Source organism: Opisthorchis viverrini (genome assembly GCF_000715545.1).
Source record: "Opisthorchis viverrini unplaced genomic scaffold opera_v5_240, whole genome shotgun sequence".
NCBI classification, from domain to species: Eukaryota; Metazoa; Platyhelminthes; class Trematoda; order Opisthorchiida; family Opisthorchiidae; genus Opisthorchis; species Opisthorchis viverrini.
The window spans coordinates 583,363-601,741 of record NW_008751894.1 but is presented as its reverse complement, the minus strand read 5'-3'; the positions used below and the strand labels follow the sequence as shown (position 1 = coordinate 601,741).

Sequence of the window (18,379 nt, the reverse complement as noted above, 5' to 3'; positions counted from 1 at the left end):
TAAGATAGGTTGGGTGCATTTTCCATTCGTCTGCGTTTGTGGGTTCTTAAAGAAGGCCGATACGCTCGACCAAATAAGAAGACAACCTATCCAATTAAATATATTATAAGAAATATTTGAAGGTGGGAACGCTGAGGGGAACATCTTGATTTAAACCAAACGCTTATAATGAAAGTTAAGGAAACGCATAGGGACCGTTTTGAAGAACGTGTAAAGAGAATCGAATATATGAAATGAACTGGGATTGATTCAGTGCCGGGCGGTTTGATAAAAACACAAAATTACAAGCTTAATCCCGATAGATGAATTGGAATTATGCTAGCATAGTGAAATAATTTCTAAAATATAATGTAGCGAAAATGTTGAAGCATCTGTGATGTTCGACAATTAAGAGAATCGTTCTAAAAGGAGCGAATCAAAAGTTCTAGTGTTACGATATGATAAGAGAGAATACAGGAGGCTTGATCATATAAATAAAATGTAGACGGTGCAAAATTCTAAGTCCCGTCTCCAGAGTCGCCGGTGATATACGAGAGCTAATGGAAGCCATGAAAATCTGTGAGCGCTGGCCTATGTAGCAAGTAATATAAGGCTCCGTCAGAGTTTTAAATATTCAAAAAATGCTTTCGTAGAGTGCTAGACGAACCGATCTTTCTTTCAAGATGTATATGGTGTTGCGCCTCTGGAACAGATCACCAATTGTAAATATAAATATTCGAATGATGGGTAGAGTCAAAGCACATGTTATGGCGCAAGGCACATGATGCTGGATTGTTATTGGCTGGTCTTTTTTGATCTCGCATTGCATATGCGGTCATTTGATAGCGAGATAACCTGGCTACGAAGTCTTCATTTTGAAGACGCCTAACAACAGTTCCTGCCCCTCCCGTGTATGGATCTGGACCGCTGTCGTGAATGCCAACTGATCAGTTACAGTCTATTTGACAGTGAAGCTGATCTCTCATGCGCATCTTGTTCACAAATACTAAACATCAACCTTCTCTTGAACGCGTCTTCCTGAACTTTCCTCTATATTCATTGACTGTTGCTCGAGTCCGAGCAGATGTCACAACCGTCTCCACATTTTCGCAACATGTGTGCCTCTTCAAGAGACACAGATTATTTACATGAACAAATCTCACTACTCGCAGGCCTCCTCACCGGTGGTATCACAGTTACACACCCTCACCACTTAAAGTTCGTTCGCATGCCATGGATTTTCATTTACCTCCGCTGGGTCGGCTTTACCAGCGTGTCCACTCGGTAACTACTCTTATGTATTATGCCACTTTCGAAGCTGCATCCCGTTCACTNTTCCAATCCTCGACCACCTTGAATTGTATAGACGTTCTCCCGGCGGTCGATAACGACAAATGGCCGTTGCAATCGACTGTCTAGATTCCGCGACCCCAGTCCAGTCCTTGCAGAATTCTGACGAGCCTTTTACTTGATCTTCGAGCCTATTTAATTGCCGCTTTGTGCCTATTCCTTTCCTGAACTGTGGTCAAGTTTTCCCTAGCTCTCCTTCTTTCTTCCTCTAGCTCCTCCGAGGACAGTGGGTTGTGGCCACAACCGATTTCCTGATCAACCGGAAGACGCTGGTGTCGAACGTACATCAGCATAAACGGGGACTTGCCTGTGTTTGGCTGTATGTGAGCACGATGAGCAAACAACACCATTAGCAATTTCACTTCCCAGTCACCTCCTTTGGCCGCCAGCCACTCCTTGATTGTTTAATTATTACGCTTGGTTAGGCCATTTGTTAGCGAGTGGTATGGTGCGATTCTTTTCCGTCTGATACCCAGCTTCTGCAAGCAATTCCTAAACTCTTCGCTCTTGAAGCAAGGTCCCTGATCGGTTGGGATCATTTTTGGCACCCCATGGTTGGCCACGATGTAATGCAATAACACTCCGCTGGTCGACGTCGCCCATTGATTAGGCACGGTAGGTGTTCTGTCATTATCACGATGTACTGGTTCCCAGTGGTTGTCACCGGAAATGGGCCCATGACTTCAACTGAAAACAACTTGCCGATTTCTGAAATAGGAGTAGGTTCCATGGGATGGGTTGCACCTGCCGTATACCCATTCAATAGTTAGTGAAGCTTGCAGGACACCACATAATTCTTCATCCAACTTCCCAAGGCATTCCATCATGAGTTTCCGTCTCAAGACGCGAAGTATCAATGGCAGCACAACATACGAATCAGTAGCGTTACAGGAAATTATGCCGGCTTCATTCAACAAAAGCCGACCAAAAGTGAATCTAGAACGTTGCTAATTCCTTGTCTCCTTCCGCTGCAACCTTACGTAACACAGAGTCCTGCTGCTAGAGTTGCATCAATCTTCCGGGATGCAGTTCGACGACGAGGCTATTGGCCCCAATCGTGATGTTGGGGGCCTCATGTTCAACCTCTGTGCTAGATAACCGATCAGCCAAGTGGTTCTATTCCCCGGCACGAGCTGGATTGTGAAGTCGTACTCTTGCAAACGAGAAGCCCAACGCGCGAGATTTCGATGAGGATTTCTGGTGGTCCCGATCCACACCAGAAATTGATGGTCGGTTCCGACATAAAATCTTCGTGTAAGCAGATATAGTCTCAACTTATCCAGGGCCCAAACATTCTTTCGCATTGGCCGAGTACTTCTGTTCAGCATTAGTCAGGGGACGTCTGGCATATTCGACAACTCCATTACTCCGCTTTAGGACTGTTCCGATATCGAGATCACTAGCGTCCGTTGCAACAGTAAGCATCTCTCCGACCCTGGGCAGTTGATGATCCCATATCCGCGCATTGGCACGCTCAAAAGCCTCATGTGCTTGCCCGGTTCATTCAAAGTTCTGATTTTGCCCGACCAAGTCATACAGTGGCACAGCGACTGTGTTGAAATCCTTAATAAACCGGCTGTAGTATGCCCCTCGTCCAAGAAAATACCGTAGAGACCACCTGGAATTGGAGACTGCACACTCCTTGATTGTGCCAATTTTTCTGGCAGTGGGCTAACTTCTCCATGACCCAATTTATGCCAGAGCAGTGGCACCGGACTCCAAGAGAGCTGCGACTTGGCTTCATTTATCCCAGGTCAGCATCCCGGATCCGCTTCAATATAACCTTCAATTAAACTACGTGCTCGGTTTCCGCATTACAGTCCGCGTGCACGGCAACATTCTGGGATCCCTTCGTAAAACAAAGCGTCAAACGCCGGAAGGTGAGTGGCGCACCAGACAAACAAAGCGGCATTCTCCTAGATTGATATTTGGTGTCCCCAATAAAGAACACTTTCCACCCGGTCCTCCTCATTGATTAGTAGTTGCCAGTATACGGGTGCAAAGTCGAGCACTGAAAAATATCGAGAAAGACAGAGGGCATCGAAAATCTCTGCAACCGAAGGCACAGCTATGACCTCATTTACGGTCAGTTCATTCAGGCGCCGGAAATCAAGACATAGCCGGTATTTAAAGTTCGCCTTCCTTACAAGCACAACCGGTGGGTTTTACGCACTTTGGCTTTTTCGGTTATGCCCATAGATGGAGAGTCAGCGGACGGGGGCCATGAGGTTGAAAGCGTTCTGACGACAGAGGTATTTCGGACAGAAGCACAACGGATTCTCATCACCCGTGAACAGTACGGAATATTCCTCGAACACGGGCCGTGGTGACGGTGCGTGACAAGACGGAAGTTTTCGACTGGAAAATCTTCAAGTTTGATTGCGCCATACTTTGTGACGAGCTTTCGCTGCTTTAGGACAATCACGAAATCTGTGCCCTCGTTAAAATCCGCCCATAATATTGTCTTTTCTATATCTGGGCTAACCAGAAACGCGCGCTGCACGGAAATGTCGTCTAAGCGTATCTAGTACATTGACAACCCGTCAATCTTCAGCCAATATCTACCCACAGCTCTCACGGCTAGCGCGCACGGTCTGCGGTTAGCCTGGTTCCGTTTCCACCTCAGTGATACTCCCGCTACTGAATCAATCAAACATAACTCCCTCTTCTCGTTTATCTCGTTAACGGTAGCTTATATCAGTGTGCTAATCGCGACCTACCCAGGAAAGAGGAGTACACTAAAATTTTATTAGTTGCAGGTGATCGGGTACGGGGACACTGATTCTTCAATGGCCACGCCTGCCAGGCTTGCCTCCGCGATTCCGTCTTCACGGCTACAGGCTGTTCGGCGAGTCGGTCCACTCTGTTCTGTAGTTCGTCCACTGGTGAACCATCCCTTTTCTTCTGCGTCTACAACGTGACGAGTAGTGCCTCTGGCAGTTCCCCAACCAGACATACGAACTCTTCCACACTCGACTGGCCACTTGTTCATGCCAACCAAAATTGGGCATCAAGCCCTGGCTGTACACATTCGACGTACTGGTCGGAAAGCAACTGGTGGCGCGGTACCTCGGCTGATCCGGAAAAGCACGGTTCAACAATTGCTGCAGGCCGTTGAAGAACACTGTCATGTAACATCTAAGTGCCATTCCCTGGCCATCTTGAACCGCCTCATAGCTTCCCGGCGGTCGGTTGGCGAGTCAAACTCCGTTGCAGGGATTTTCTTTGTGGCGACCCAGTCCATCTTTCGAGGACCTGTTCCGGCTGCATACATGACCGCCTACACCCGACCCGTGAGGAGGGTCTTCAGCGCGACCAACTTAACGCGGTTGGTCTGTAGACTCTACAGCCTACGAAACCTCCAGAAAATGCCAACTGATCAGTTACAGACTATTGGACAGGGAAGCAAAACTCGCATGTGAATCTTGTTCACAAAAACTAAACATCAATTTTCTCCTGAACGCGTCTTCCTGAACTTTCCTCTATATTCATTGACTGTTGCTCAAGTCCGAGAAGATGTCACAACCGACTCCACAAACTTCGCAACAGATCTCCCATTTCAAGAGATGCTACGCGAATCTACAAGAAGTAAACCTGCAACCCGCATGTCCTCATCATAAGTACTATCAACGTTACGCGGGTAGGCAATGGATTTTTATAACTTGCCATGTCAAGGGCAGGTGGATTTACCGTGTCTCGTACCACTTAACGCAAATCATGTAGTTTGATGTCTTCTTTTTTGTTAGGACCGCTCTATATCGTTGGGGTTTTGATAGTCTAAATAATCACACGGAAGCACCTCACACGTGGTATACTCGAGTAGGAAATGCACGCAAAATACAAGCGAAATACACAGTTTTCAATTTCAAGTTGGCTATCACAGGGGATTAACTGTTAAGAATATTTCCTTTAATGGAATTTTTTACCCGTTATTCGAATCCAAAACCGTGTGCTAATGAGTGTACTAAGCATGAGAAAAATAATGCAAGTTCAAGAGTTAATTTGGAAACAACTGTTATACCAAATGACGGATTAACCGGACTTTTTCTAATGCGAAGTATGCCATGCACATACAGGACAGCAAAAACATTACACTGATGAGGGCTCATCAGGTCCAAGAGCAGGCTGAATAAAAGCATACCACAGCAATACTGGCTTTGCCGTAGCAATCAAATGCTATCCAGAAATTTCAGATGCTCGCACGATTTGGCGTTGTAGCTCCCTAGGTTAGCAACAGTTTTGTTGACAGCCCAAATCTTTGTTCAAATTATAACAGAATTTCTTCCGTTAGTACAGCCAGTACACGCTGAAAAATCGAGAAGCCCTGTACGGAGGTTTCACCTTTATTAATTATCATCACCAGCGTGCAATTCGCGGAACTCAGATATTCAAACACAGTACTTTCCAGCCAATGGTTGAATGCGCAATGATTTGGTCACCAGCGGTTGATCTGGAGGGCGATCAATGCTAACCTATTCAGGACATGATGCCACTTATTCTCAAATCACGGAGTCACGTCACATATTGACTAACCTCTCGTCTAAAGGGTTCGCAAAAAGATGTGCTACAAACATTTTTATATTTGATCTTTTGAGTTATTTGCCGGCTGTTGTTTGCTAAGGAGGTTAAGGATTTTCACTGAAAATTTTAACCTGGGGTTGAGGCTGACTTATGCTTAAAACACATAGGCATTGTAGAGTTTTTCATCCCTACCTGAACTCATGCCAACTGCACATCAAACGGTCTCACACAAGGAAACTTCTCGTCGATAGTTCAAATATCAACCATCCGACTGTGTCCGCGTTTACCGAGGCCGTTGCCATTCGATTCCTGATTTTTGAGCAGCAAACGTTTATCCACTACAACCAATTGAACTGACGCTGTTTTTATATTATTGTCTGAAGTTTGTACATATCAAGCTAAATCGACAAAGGCTTAGGCTAGAGCTCACTNCCTGAACACCATGAAGATTGTCCTACGCACGCTTCTGCCCCAATGCAAATGCTTCATATTTAATATGTTTTATCCCGTATATGGTCTGTACGAGCCGGAAGATGAATCATTGGTGACACCTGTAATCCTATATTCCGTTTTGTTCAACAATGCAGTTACAGTCGCCCGGCATTCTATTTCTAATGATGGCTCATAGTTTACCAGCGACTGAAAGTGATTTATCATCATCGACTGAAATCTTCCCTTGACGCCAGACTATTTGCACATTGAAAATTAATTAATGGCTACAGTAGAGAACTATAGAACAACTCGTATTTTTTAAACAGCAGCTTGCTAGAATAAATATCGTATACGTGGAACAAAGACTGATGCAGTGGTTCTCGTCATGGCTCTCCTAGAATGAAATAGAATAAGGAAGTGGTGTCGCAAATGTTTCCATTGACTCAAGTACCTGGTATTCAGGTTATCAGTTAACGCACAGGTAACTTAAAGTATGTGTTCATATCATTTAACAGACCATGGCTTTTCACAGTAGCATTACTTTACTATTCGGTGTGCTTCCCTTGGTAGTCATAGTTTGAAGATACTCAAAACCTCATTTGCACTGAAAGAAACGGATTGTATTCCAATTTCATCCCGAAAACATTGCACGGTGGACAAAACATTTTGTGTTTTGTTTCGGTTTACCATCCATCAGCTGAATTATATTGGTGATCACTTGGAGACCGCTTTCACTTGTGGGACAATGTCTATGGATTAATTAGGGTGTGTATAATGTGCGACGAAGGCGGGCGTACTTTAATTAAGTTGAATTATTGTTGGATGGATCAGTTTTCTGCTTGAAGGTTACCTGAATCTTGATCATATAATTTATGAGGCCACAAGCTATTACTGCGAGCTACACAAAATTAACCCAATGACACTTAACAACACAGTGTCCACACTTAACTCGCGGAACCGAAGGTGCAAAAAACTCCTTGACAGCACACGACCGGTTTCACCCATATTGATGTTCCTTAGGTGGGTAAGCCCCGATTCGCCAAAACGCAATTGAACTGATTTCGATAAATACACTCTTTTGCACTCGACTCAACCCAACCTTGCTGAATGTATTGTTTGTAGTAGTCCGATTCAATAAGTTCTCACCATCATTTGATATACAGGTTTTATTTCCGTCTATCGCTTCTGGGTGCCGTCAGTAATGCAATCTGGTAAATATGAATAAGTGTGGAAAGCAGAAGGAATTACGCGTGGATCCACATACCTTTTTGTGATAATGAAAATTGAACCAAACGTAATTATGAGTTAAAATATTATATTTCTTTTCTGACTTCATAATTAACCTTCGACATCTGGCAAAACGCAGGTTAAATACGGAAAATAACAGCCGTGCTCACTATTTCGAATGCCTCTATAAAAGGTCATGTATTAAATTTGAGAATGTACCCAAGGATTTTATTCATTCCGCACAAAGTGTTCCTTTTCGACATCAACAGGTCTGAAACAGGTAAAGAACATGAATGTCACATGGTATTTGGAGCGATGGTAAGATGTATTATTATATGGATATGCACTTACCTAATTCGGGGTACGCGGTATTTCTTTGCTGTAACAAGCCAAACATCTCGAGTTTAGTACAGTTAAAAAATATTGGTTAAGCTCAAAAGTGTGAGAAGCTTACCTAAAGCCTCTGATAGGTTGCAGTTTTCGTGTTCACAACAGTAATCGCCAGCTTTATTTTCCACACAAATCCCTTTTTCACATTTGTAATCATAATGATTGTCAGCACCGTATTTGATAAACTGGGACAAAAGAAATATTTTTGATGAATGCATGAGTGATGAAATGATTTGGCACATCAATATGAATAAGACATTATTCGCAACTGATACCTTGCAAAATCTGCACCCGTCTTCATAGGTAATTACCCTGTTATTAAGTTCATCCGCACTGTCCCGCTGGCGCACTTAATGCCTGTGTACAATTATACGCCAGTTATAGAACTCACTTCTGTAACACAAAAAGTAAATGTGTTAGTATAGATATTTGCTAGATCATTTACCTCGAAAGGTTTTTGTCGAATCTCCTGGCTAGTACAGGTAAATTTAAAGTCGTGTAAATATTCGATTGACGGCGCATCATGCTTGCATGATGGACCTACTTACCCATTGTTTCATTAACATTGCAAAAATCTGTCTCGCAGAATATACCATCTTTGAATATGCCCGCATTCTCTTCAGTAATACAGTTGTGGCCCTTGGGCTGTCCTCTCAACTAAAATGCATCAGACATGTGAAGATAAATAAAAATAGCATAATAGGATCTTAGGTTGAAAAACGTAACAATCAAAAACTTGCCCAACAATATATGCATCCTTTGGCCAAATATGATTTATATTTGTGGTAAAAAACACACTGAATGCCTGCAAAATAAAGCAGGAAACGTAAAATTTGCGTACCGCAGGACGTCCCAGAGGCGACTGACATCATATACTGAAACGCCACCAGCGCCACTATGACTAAATTGAGGAGAAGCATGCTGCGTGGACACTTGATTTTTGGAAGGTGTGCTTATATAGGCTGCAAACATGCGTAAACCTGTGCGCAAGCAATCATTCAATCTCTCTGAAGAATATTTAATGTGTGATCCACCTCACAAAGTATGCATCCTAAAATAGCAGCTACCATCTTTGGAGCAAATCATTAGTACTATCATCTTCATGTGCTTTTTCGAGGTCGTAATAAACGTTGCTGTTTCGTGTTTGCCATCAATAAACACTTGGCCCGGTGTCGCCTATTAAGTGTCTTTTAGATGCGTTTTCACTGATTGTATAAACGGCCAAAATGAAGAGCTTTTTAAAATTTGTTTAAAATAGTGGTTGTTACCACGGGCCTTCCAGATTCACCAGTAGGGTTGGTATTCGACTCCTCGCGTCGCATCGTACGACGTTATTGCCCAAGTCCATTTGTTTCCAGACCCCGGCAAAAAGTTTCTTCCTAAATGATATCGGTAGATATGTCTTGAAGGCCCCGGTGTCAATCAGTGCCGAAAGCTTCGCTGCTAGCATGGTGCCAACATCTTCCAACGTAATACTGAAAAAGAGATATTCATCAAGTAATTCGTAACGCATAGTCGTTTTGATTTTCCCAGCCTTGATGCTTATACATGTGTTGGGTCTATTAGAGACAGTAAGCAATAAAGGGTGTCAGTTGAAAATGGTCACGGGTAAACATGAGGCTAGTCTTCGGAACAGTTTGGTGACCATCGGTAGATTTATTCCTGGGCAACGTTTTGACACAAAAGGCGGAAGGAGAACCGATCAGCTAAGTCAAGCTAAATCTCTGCTGGGTGTCGGCCGAGGGATTTTGGTGTGTTAGAGTGGTTGAACAGTCTCTATAATGGAAATGTTTTGCATTGTCGCTTGACAGCCCCCAAAGCTGACATAAGCGGACCGATTTCAGAGGGCAAGGCTCCAGGGGACAACCAAGTTTTTTTATGGTGAATGGATATCGGTCCAACTGGACGATGAAGGCAAGCGGCGGTGCGAAATACGAACACGGGAGAATGGCTTCATATGTAGGAATGGAGCTTCCGTCGACCGCATCATCACGGATACAGACAGAGAATACGAGTGTATAACCTCTGCCTTCTATCGCGTGGCGCACCCATCTGAAACTTGAGCAATACTGCTCGGGAAATGAACTATCTGGGATGTTGAGTTGACCCAATTAACCTCTGTTCCTGGTGGCAATTTGAATGCATTTATTATCAATACGACCGTCTAGATTGCAGAGGAACACCTAATATTCACATATTATTACCCCGTTCATCAAACTAATTCCAGCTACTTTTGCTCCATCATTTGTGCGCCCTTTGGCCTCATCCACATTTCTTCGACATAACTTATGAGAGCGAATTAAGTTCAAAATTAGGAGGGAGAAATATCTAACCGGTAGCTCTGTGTTTGGAATCCTGTCTGTTTGATTACCCTAGTCTATATTTGGGCGAACTTTTATCATGTCAGTTCCCGAGTATCCTCCGTGTTGAACGGCAGTTGGGTGTCAAAAGAATTCTACACCTGAAAGGCTCCGTTTTTGATGATACATTCGACAAAAAAATTTTCATAGACGTAGCTAAACGTAATCTAAGCCGGTTGGCTCAATACAGTCTGGTCCCAAATTCAAAACGCCTGGATAATCTAGATTCATGTAATGCAGTGTACAAATACTAATGTTAATAGATGTTCTTCCGGGAGGTACGTAGGTTTTAACTTATTTAGGAGCCTCATAGCTCAAATAACGTCCAGTTTTTTCCTTCCAGTTAGACGACCCTTATTACTGTTCTTGTGATGTATAGTTTATGCGAAGTTATTGGGCCGAAACAGTGAAATAAATTCTAGAAAAATTTGGAGATTAACACGACCGCGGATCCCCGGAAGCCCAGAATTATATTGGGCAATTTCTCATGCATAGACAGCCCGTGAGCAGAATACGACCACAGCCAGTTGGTCAGCTATTACAGGAGCCTTCATCGGTTAACACTGTGTGCCCGATTTAATCCCCTACGAATTTACGCGGATTCCATGTGGACTTGATTTGGCCAGGCCAAGCGAGTCTTAGGAAACAGGCACTGACGGCTGGTGACGTAATCACCCCTAAGAATGTGACCAACTGTTCAACTGTAGCTCAGCCATTACGACCCTCCGATGTATTGCTGACCCAGTCAAATCAGACAGACCCAAATCAATATATTGATTTACGCGTGGCCATCGAAACTGGAACTGTGCCACCGGTCTATCGTATGCACCAGGAAATAGATAGGCCCATTTTCGATGCATACGAAGAAGTCCTTCGACCAAACTGCACTCTCGCTAGCAGGGGATTTATTTGCGGGTTTTGCAAGGACTATTCCAGCCTGTACGTTCATGAGTAGGCACAGAGACATTTTGTCCATTATTACTGCTACAAAATGCAATGACGTGACTGAAATGATGAATAATGCGTCATTTTCCCTTGCTCTCGTTTAGCAATGAAAGCCCCCTGACCTTTCCTAACGAAGGCTACTAGTCTGCCTTCAAAGCTAATCAACCAAAACTATAGTCGCTTGTGAGAGTTTGACGTTTTATGTACATTTGGAAATAAATATATATTTTTTCAGAAGTTCCACTCGAAAAAATTCCAATCGATGTCACAGTCCGTGGCGGAAAAGTCAAAAATTTTCCAGACAATGTTGCTTTCAATTTTGCCTCAATCAGTTGAGAAGAAAATTGTCAAGAAGCTTCTGAGAGTATTCGCAAATGCTTGTAGCTGGCTTCGGAAATCATCGTGTTTGTGCCAAGGGCACCTGGGCTACCTAGTCACACTTGAAAATTGGCTGCAGATGATAAAACGGGATTAAAATAGCCTGGAAATATGTAGAAAAACCTGAAAACGTTCGTCCGCTGAGACTAACCTTGTAATCTTGATTATCCATTCGTGTTTTCTTCCAGCGTTCCAAATTACAGGAACATAGTTTACGGTACCCAGAATATGTTTCTTTGTGAAGTCTCCAAATATGACCGTTCCAAATGATCCGTCTCCAAAACGAATGGGACAATGAAAAACCCTGAAATCTTGTAATTTGAATGCTCAAAAACATTAGCGCGCCTCCGACATTTCAAAAATATTTCAAAATGTTTCAAATGAGCCAACAACGCTGACTTTCTGCAACGACAAAAAGTCCGCATTAATAGTTTGTACGAGGATGATCTCCAAACTTGATGATAATGGTATGAAACTGTTTAGACGATTCATCGACCTTATGAGTGGTTTGGATTTAGCTTGTCGATACTTATCTCCAGTTATATATTTCGAAGAGAGTTTACTTGGAGCTATCTATAATATCCGATAGTTTTAATTATGTGATTTGCTTGCGTTTCATCCAGAGTGGATACTGAAACTTGAATGTTTATCAGTCTATGAAAGAGCCGGAAGCAGACCAAATTCTTCCGCTCAATGTATTGTTTAAGCGTCGCGAAATGTGTCGTTTTGCGGATATACACTTGCATAGTGTGAAACTCAGATAGGTAGAACGATGATTACCAGCGGTCTTTAACGTCCGGAGAAATTTGTTGAACAAATCAACGGGTGAAGGAACACTTGAGCAAACCCGGGTTTTGTGCAAGTGTCATTGGTATAGGATGAAATGATTGTCACACGATTGCTTCCAAAACTAGTAGCTGATAGCCAAATTCATCCTTGTCTTCACAATTGAGCTCGCAATTGTATCGCCCTAAGGAGATGTACCCACCGACGTCTGGTTGCACACTCATTTTGCACAAAGTTCTTGTTCGCCAGTCGATGAAACTGCCTGGTTTTTTATCAACACGACGAATGGTGTGACACGTTGAGAAATATTTGCATACCAACGCTTGCTCCTTTCGTTGAGAAAATGGAGACATTGGCTACTTTGCTCTAAATGTGCGCACAATTTTTCACTTTACAATTTGTCTACAAAAGAATGAATTCTGTTCCCGTTACTACCTCTGATAGGAACCTTGTGACGAGCTTTGTCACAGCAACTGCTGTCAGCGTGAAACGCCAGCGGGAATATCCAACGTCACTGAAAAGAAAACCGTTTTTAACTCACTCCTATTTCGCAGCAGAGCAAAATAACCCAACTCTTTCATTCGCAGCCAATCGAATCGGTCTTCTTCTTACATTCACAATCACGCCTTATGCTGTTGTACTTTAGTTCCTACAGAGAGCATTGCCGAACGCTGTGTTTCAGCGCACATATACATCCCCGTTTTATATATTTACGAGCTGTTTCCAATGGAAGCTCAGAACGCCTAAGCGCCTTTGTGGTGCCCACGCAACAACTTGGGAAATAACGTCTCTCAGCAATCGTATAAAGTGTCAAACGGCTGTTCGGTTAGGAACGTTTCACAGGTCCATTTCCGTAATGTCACGTTTAAAGACACTCACTTTTGGTTTTTTGGATACCGTTGTTTAGTCAAGTGTGTTTACTTCTTTTGCTCCGGTTATTAGGAACATCTATTCGTGTTATTATCTGGAGATGAACCATTAATAGCGGTGGAAAATTATTGTCGCCAAGGGTTCATCTTCCGGCTTGTGATAGATGTTCACTTGATAATAAATCAACTACACGCTGAGTCCTGTAATTCTTATGGTTAATACGGGTTTGCCAGCCATGCTTTTTCCATTATTTTATGTACTCTATGAGAAGCTCGCAAAATCTATCTACCCATCGAGCTCGCAATATCTACCTACCCATTTTTCCGTACAGTGTTTTGCCTTACAAATAGCTGTTTGTCCACATGGGTGAAAATTCATTGGTGCTAGTCAGTAAGGAACAGTAAACCGTCAACTCAGACAAGCTTCCCCACACTTGCTGCATTTTAGCTTGCTGTTATTCCGTACACTCCCAGAGGTCTATAAAATCCTGTACACAGGGACCCCATCGATTGTAACTCCCGCGTTTTGTGTCCATGCTGCGCTTTACAGATTTCGAATGTATCGGTTTATCTGCCTCCGACAGCGCTTTTGGACATCAAAGTTATGAGTGAAACAAAAATTGAAGGTGCAACACATTTTACGTCGACTGGAAATCTCTCCCCCGAAAAATTGACCCTCACACAAATGTCAATTTGATGTCAGCTGGGTTGAGGAAAATCAGTCACTAAAAAAAGTCGATTTGATTGCATTATTCTCTGAAAATTACTCGAAAATTGCCTGGAAGAATTCGCTGAAAGTACACACTTACTTTTGAAAGACGAAGGTAAACTGGCGCCGTGGAATCACATTTTGGGAGACCATATCATCCAGTGGAGTTGCCTGCAGCTCTGGGTGAAACTGTTTGAGCGAAAGGCCAAAGAGACCGTCAGCTGTGTACGGTTGCGCCAATCTGCCCTCTATGGAGTGATCAAACATTGCGAGACGCGTTTCGTCGTCCATGGATTCGAGGCCGGCGTCTTGCTGGACACGCTCAATGAGGGTGAAGCCTTTCGTGAGTCCTGGGTAGACAACTTGGCTGGCGTAATCCAGGAGCGGTTCGACGTAGGCCTCATAGAGTATTTGGAAGTCCATGCGAGTAATTCGAGAGAAGGTGCATCGGGTCATCCGTAGAATGGAGAATGCCTTCTGGGTCGATTTGCCATGGTGCAGTGCGAAGGACAATTTTGAGCAGACCGAGATGCCCAAATCCTTTTTGCCATCTATCCTCATGATTTCTGGTCCTTACTTACCATGCATAAAAAAGGCATTCGCTGGGTCTCCATATGACATATGGACGCACTTTCCGTCATTCAAAGTTTCTGCCTTAGTTGGTGTGTAGCAGTTCACTTGCAACTGGAGTGAAATAATCATTCGCATGGACCATATGAGCTTCTCTAAATGCGCCTTACGTGATGCGCCTAACCATTTGCAGTTTGTGGATGAGGGCGACCTATGTTTTCTCTCAAAATGTCATGCTTCAACTGCGGCATAGCTGTATTACCGCAGGTGATTTCAAGGAGGCGTGCTTCGTAGCACTACCACCGCTTGTGTTTATTAACTATGTGGATTCAATTCAAACGTAATTCGCACGTTGTATGGCCTACATACGTTCCCTCATCAGTCGATGAACCATCCTGAATGCCGTGTAGGGCTGTATTTTCCAAAAGGTAATCTCACGATGGGACTTTGTTTGATATCAGAGTTAGGCAGATGAAATCTCTTGAAGAAGCACCCACCAAAGTGAAATTAATCGTCTAAGATTGGGGATGTTGATGGGCTGGGAGAAACGTTGCAAGCTACTCTGGTTGGATCGATGTTCCCATTTTTTTCTTAACTAATTGTGATTTTACTTGGGACTCGTACGTCTCGTTTCGTTAATTGATCGTGACAGGTTCTGCGTGGCCCATATCCTTTGCAGTACGGCATAGATGTCCGTGGCTAGACGATACCATGAGCGTGGGCAAAGTGTACGTGAGCTTTGATTCTCAGCTCCAATATGTGACGTGTACAGGGTAAGCCGCGCAGCCCATACGCCGACATACTATCCAAATAAACATATTTCATATTATTAAGACCTAGATTGCCACGAACATGTCAATGATTCAATTTGGTGTCCGATACTCGAAACATCTCCACGTTCTTCTGTGGGTGTCATCCAGTTTGACTTAGTGAGATAGGCCTTACATGTGAGCCCTACTTGAAAATGACCATATCTTTCTGCAATGGAAGAGGATATATGTGGGTCGGGCTTGAAGAAATGATCGCCAGATTCCTGGTGCAGCTGGGAGAGTAGAGGGGCGCTGAAATTTTTGCGCCTGACGTTCACAGTTTGGATATGATATTGATACTCAAAAGTACCTGAACGAGTCCACAGATGCTCAGAAGCCAAAAGCACCGCGTCCAACATGATGGTGGGCAGATTATTGCTAGTGCCGTAAACGGTCGGTCATTCATGATAAGAGATTCCTTCTATGTCATTGGTAATGGAGAAAACCTGCATCTCGAACATGGGCGTTTTTTTTGGAATTTCAAAAAAAAATTCCTGTGGGAATTAAGTTTCGTACGTATATCGGTATAACCCGACAAAATAGAAATCCAGAATTCAGCGAAGAGTTACAACCAGCACGTATGTATTCGAATTGGCGAACATGTACAGCATATGGAATATTAAAACAAGAGAATAATGAATAGAGCAATGAATAGAGCATCGGTCATGTTCATCACATCCGCCACACCTTGAATGAGCGCGCGGGTGTTTATAGTCCAGTGGTGGTCTTGACCGCAATCTTTCGGATCTTCTCGGAATGGAAACTTCAGAGTCTTCACAGGTAGTACGTTCTTCAGATACAGCATTTTGTTCGGATACCACAAGATCATCTACAAAGGACTCATTAGTATTTGAAACAGCAGGAGTGCCGTTAACAGACTGACCTCTGGTATTGAACTCAACCTGGTCAATGTGTCTCCGATGACAAGAGAGATCATCCAAATCGAGAATTGTGACCATTCGTTTGCCATTTGATGAAAGCACTATTCCTGTTGCGGGTCGTAAATCATTACCCTTGAAAAATGTAACATCAGCCGTTTTGGCACAGTCAAGACTTGTACGCAACGAACGAGATTTAAATAGAAGCGCGGGACTCTTCCCAACAACGGAATGGACGACGATCCTGTATTGCATTAGAAAATTATTAATCCCAGGTTCCAATTCCACAAAAGTAGTGGGAGAGAGTGAAATAATAGCAGATTTAAGTGTTTGGACAAAATTTTCAGCAAGTCCATCCGACTGGGGATGTCGCGGAGCAGTAAACGGATGTCGACATCCAAGACCCTTCAACCATCACTGGAGGAATTCTGCAGTGAAGTGTGTGCCGTTGTCAGTGACCAAAACAGTTGGTACACCTTCACAGCTGAATACTTTCCTCAAGGCTTGCTGAGTGAATTCAGCACTTAGAGAAGTAGATAGAAAAACTTCAGGCGCAAACAATCACCTGTAAAACATCTGGTGACACATGGCTAAGAATGTAAATTCGTCGTCACATTTTTGCCCCATCGACAATCGTCTCACTTCGCATAACGATGGGTACTGCTACGTTTAAATGCTGTGCCAAATTCCTTTTTCGCCAGGCGAAGAACGGCCACCCACACCACTCATAGAGTTATGGGATAACGCATGGATGGAGGCGTAAACGCAGGCGTAAAGCTCAACTCAGCATATTCGGAGATGCATGAGAGTAGACTTCATAAACTCATTGTGGTGTACACTGAGAATGACCGACATCCTGGAAGACCGAATCCCTTTGAGTTAGAAAACCAGTTGAAACGAATGTGCACCTCATTATTATGACATTTTGCGATGCGTTTCAAAACTCTACACACTGTCAGGATAACAGCCAGTCAGTTGTCCCGCTGTTTAGGCGAGGTCAAAGCGGCTAAGCGTCCAACTAGTGGCTGAAAAGCTATTGATTAAGGGCCCTGTCTGATTTTCACGACAGCAAGGGACATTGACTAGAAATATCGATTGACCGGTCCCGCACGCCGAAACATTCCTCAGTGGGACAACATTTCACATGTTGACAAACCCCCAAACCAAAAAGAAATCTGGGTGGGTTTGTTTCCCACAGCTGTCTGCCCACATCACTATTTGACACTAGCGTGGCTCAGGCTTGTCGGGTGGTAGCGGAAATACTGATTTGCCTTTCAGGATGGGGATCCTCAGTACGCCTGGTTAGGAAGTCCTCGAGACATGGCTGTCAACCGATGTCAACGGCGCTTCTGCAGTGAGTTACTATCCAGAGTTCCCGTGTGAATGTCTCGAGCTGTGGGCACCTTGGAATGTTTTCAGTAAGTTAGCGCTGCATCATTTCAACGTCGATCTTTATTTTTTTACTCACAACAAGTACTTAAATCGTGGTTGCCCGGCAGGGGAGCATTGCAGTTGAACAATGATATCCGGCTTTCGATGATGATTATGATAAGTATCGATTCGATAGTAGAATCATAGTTTACCATGAATGATATTGGAATAACTCATTACGTTAGGAGCGGTTGATCAAAATTCGAAACAACTACTGGGCGCCAAGGCACATACGTATCCATTTATCGGTCAAACACGCTTTCCTAGATGCATACTCTCGATGTACTCTCAAAAAAATGTTGCCAAAATGGTACAATAAGGAGCCGACGCCAGTTAGTCTATTTACAATTTAACATGGTGCAAGGAACCCTGTCATTCGTAAGTTTCCTTGGGTGAAATGTGATGCTCCACATTCAGTCCTGCACAGCAGGTACTTTAGATTCCTTTCAAAGCGAATGTGGTAGCTGATTTATTCCACCGACGAGATACATGACACAAATGCAGCTAAACACCAGTTTTGCTCGAGCCCCAGTCAGCACTAAATGTACCTTGGTAATTTAGCTTCTTGCAGGACACCCCGAAATCTAGAGCGATGATTGTGAATATGATAACTGAAATTCGTTGCGCAAAAACTCAACTGTAGAACCCTGCTCACCGAAGAATCATGAGCGATCCAGCTGTAATCAAGTCCATAGCACTTACCAGCGCACGTGAACCTTCCATCGATCGTCTACACAACTGTGTG

At 43.6% G+C, this 18,379-nt stretch overlaps 1 protein-coding gene across 1 annotated transcript; it reads right to left on the bottom strand.

The window, feature by feature from the left end:
* Positions 1–7,608: 7,608 nt before the first annotated feature.
* On the bottom strand, positions 7,609–8,707 carry T265_08798 (hypothetical protein; the record flags this gene model as incomplete). The annotated part of the gene is made up of 8 exons (XM_009174705.1): positions 7,609–7,678; positions 7,729–7,780; positions 7,861–7,888; positions 7,964–8,084; positions 8,175–8,292; positions 8,345–8,372; positions 8,448–8,556; positions 8,640–8,707. Coding segments are annotated over 2 exons (147 nt in total), but the record flags the coding sequence as incomplete, so codon positions are not given.
* Between the last annotated feature and the right edge of the window lie 9,672 nt (positions 8,708–18,379).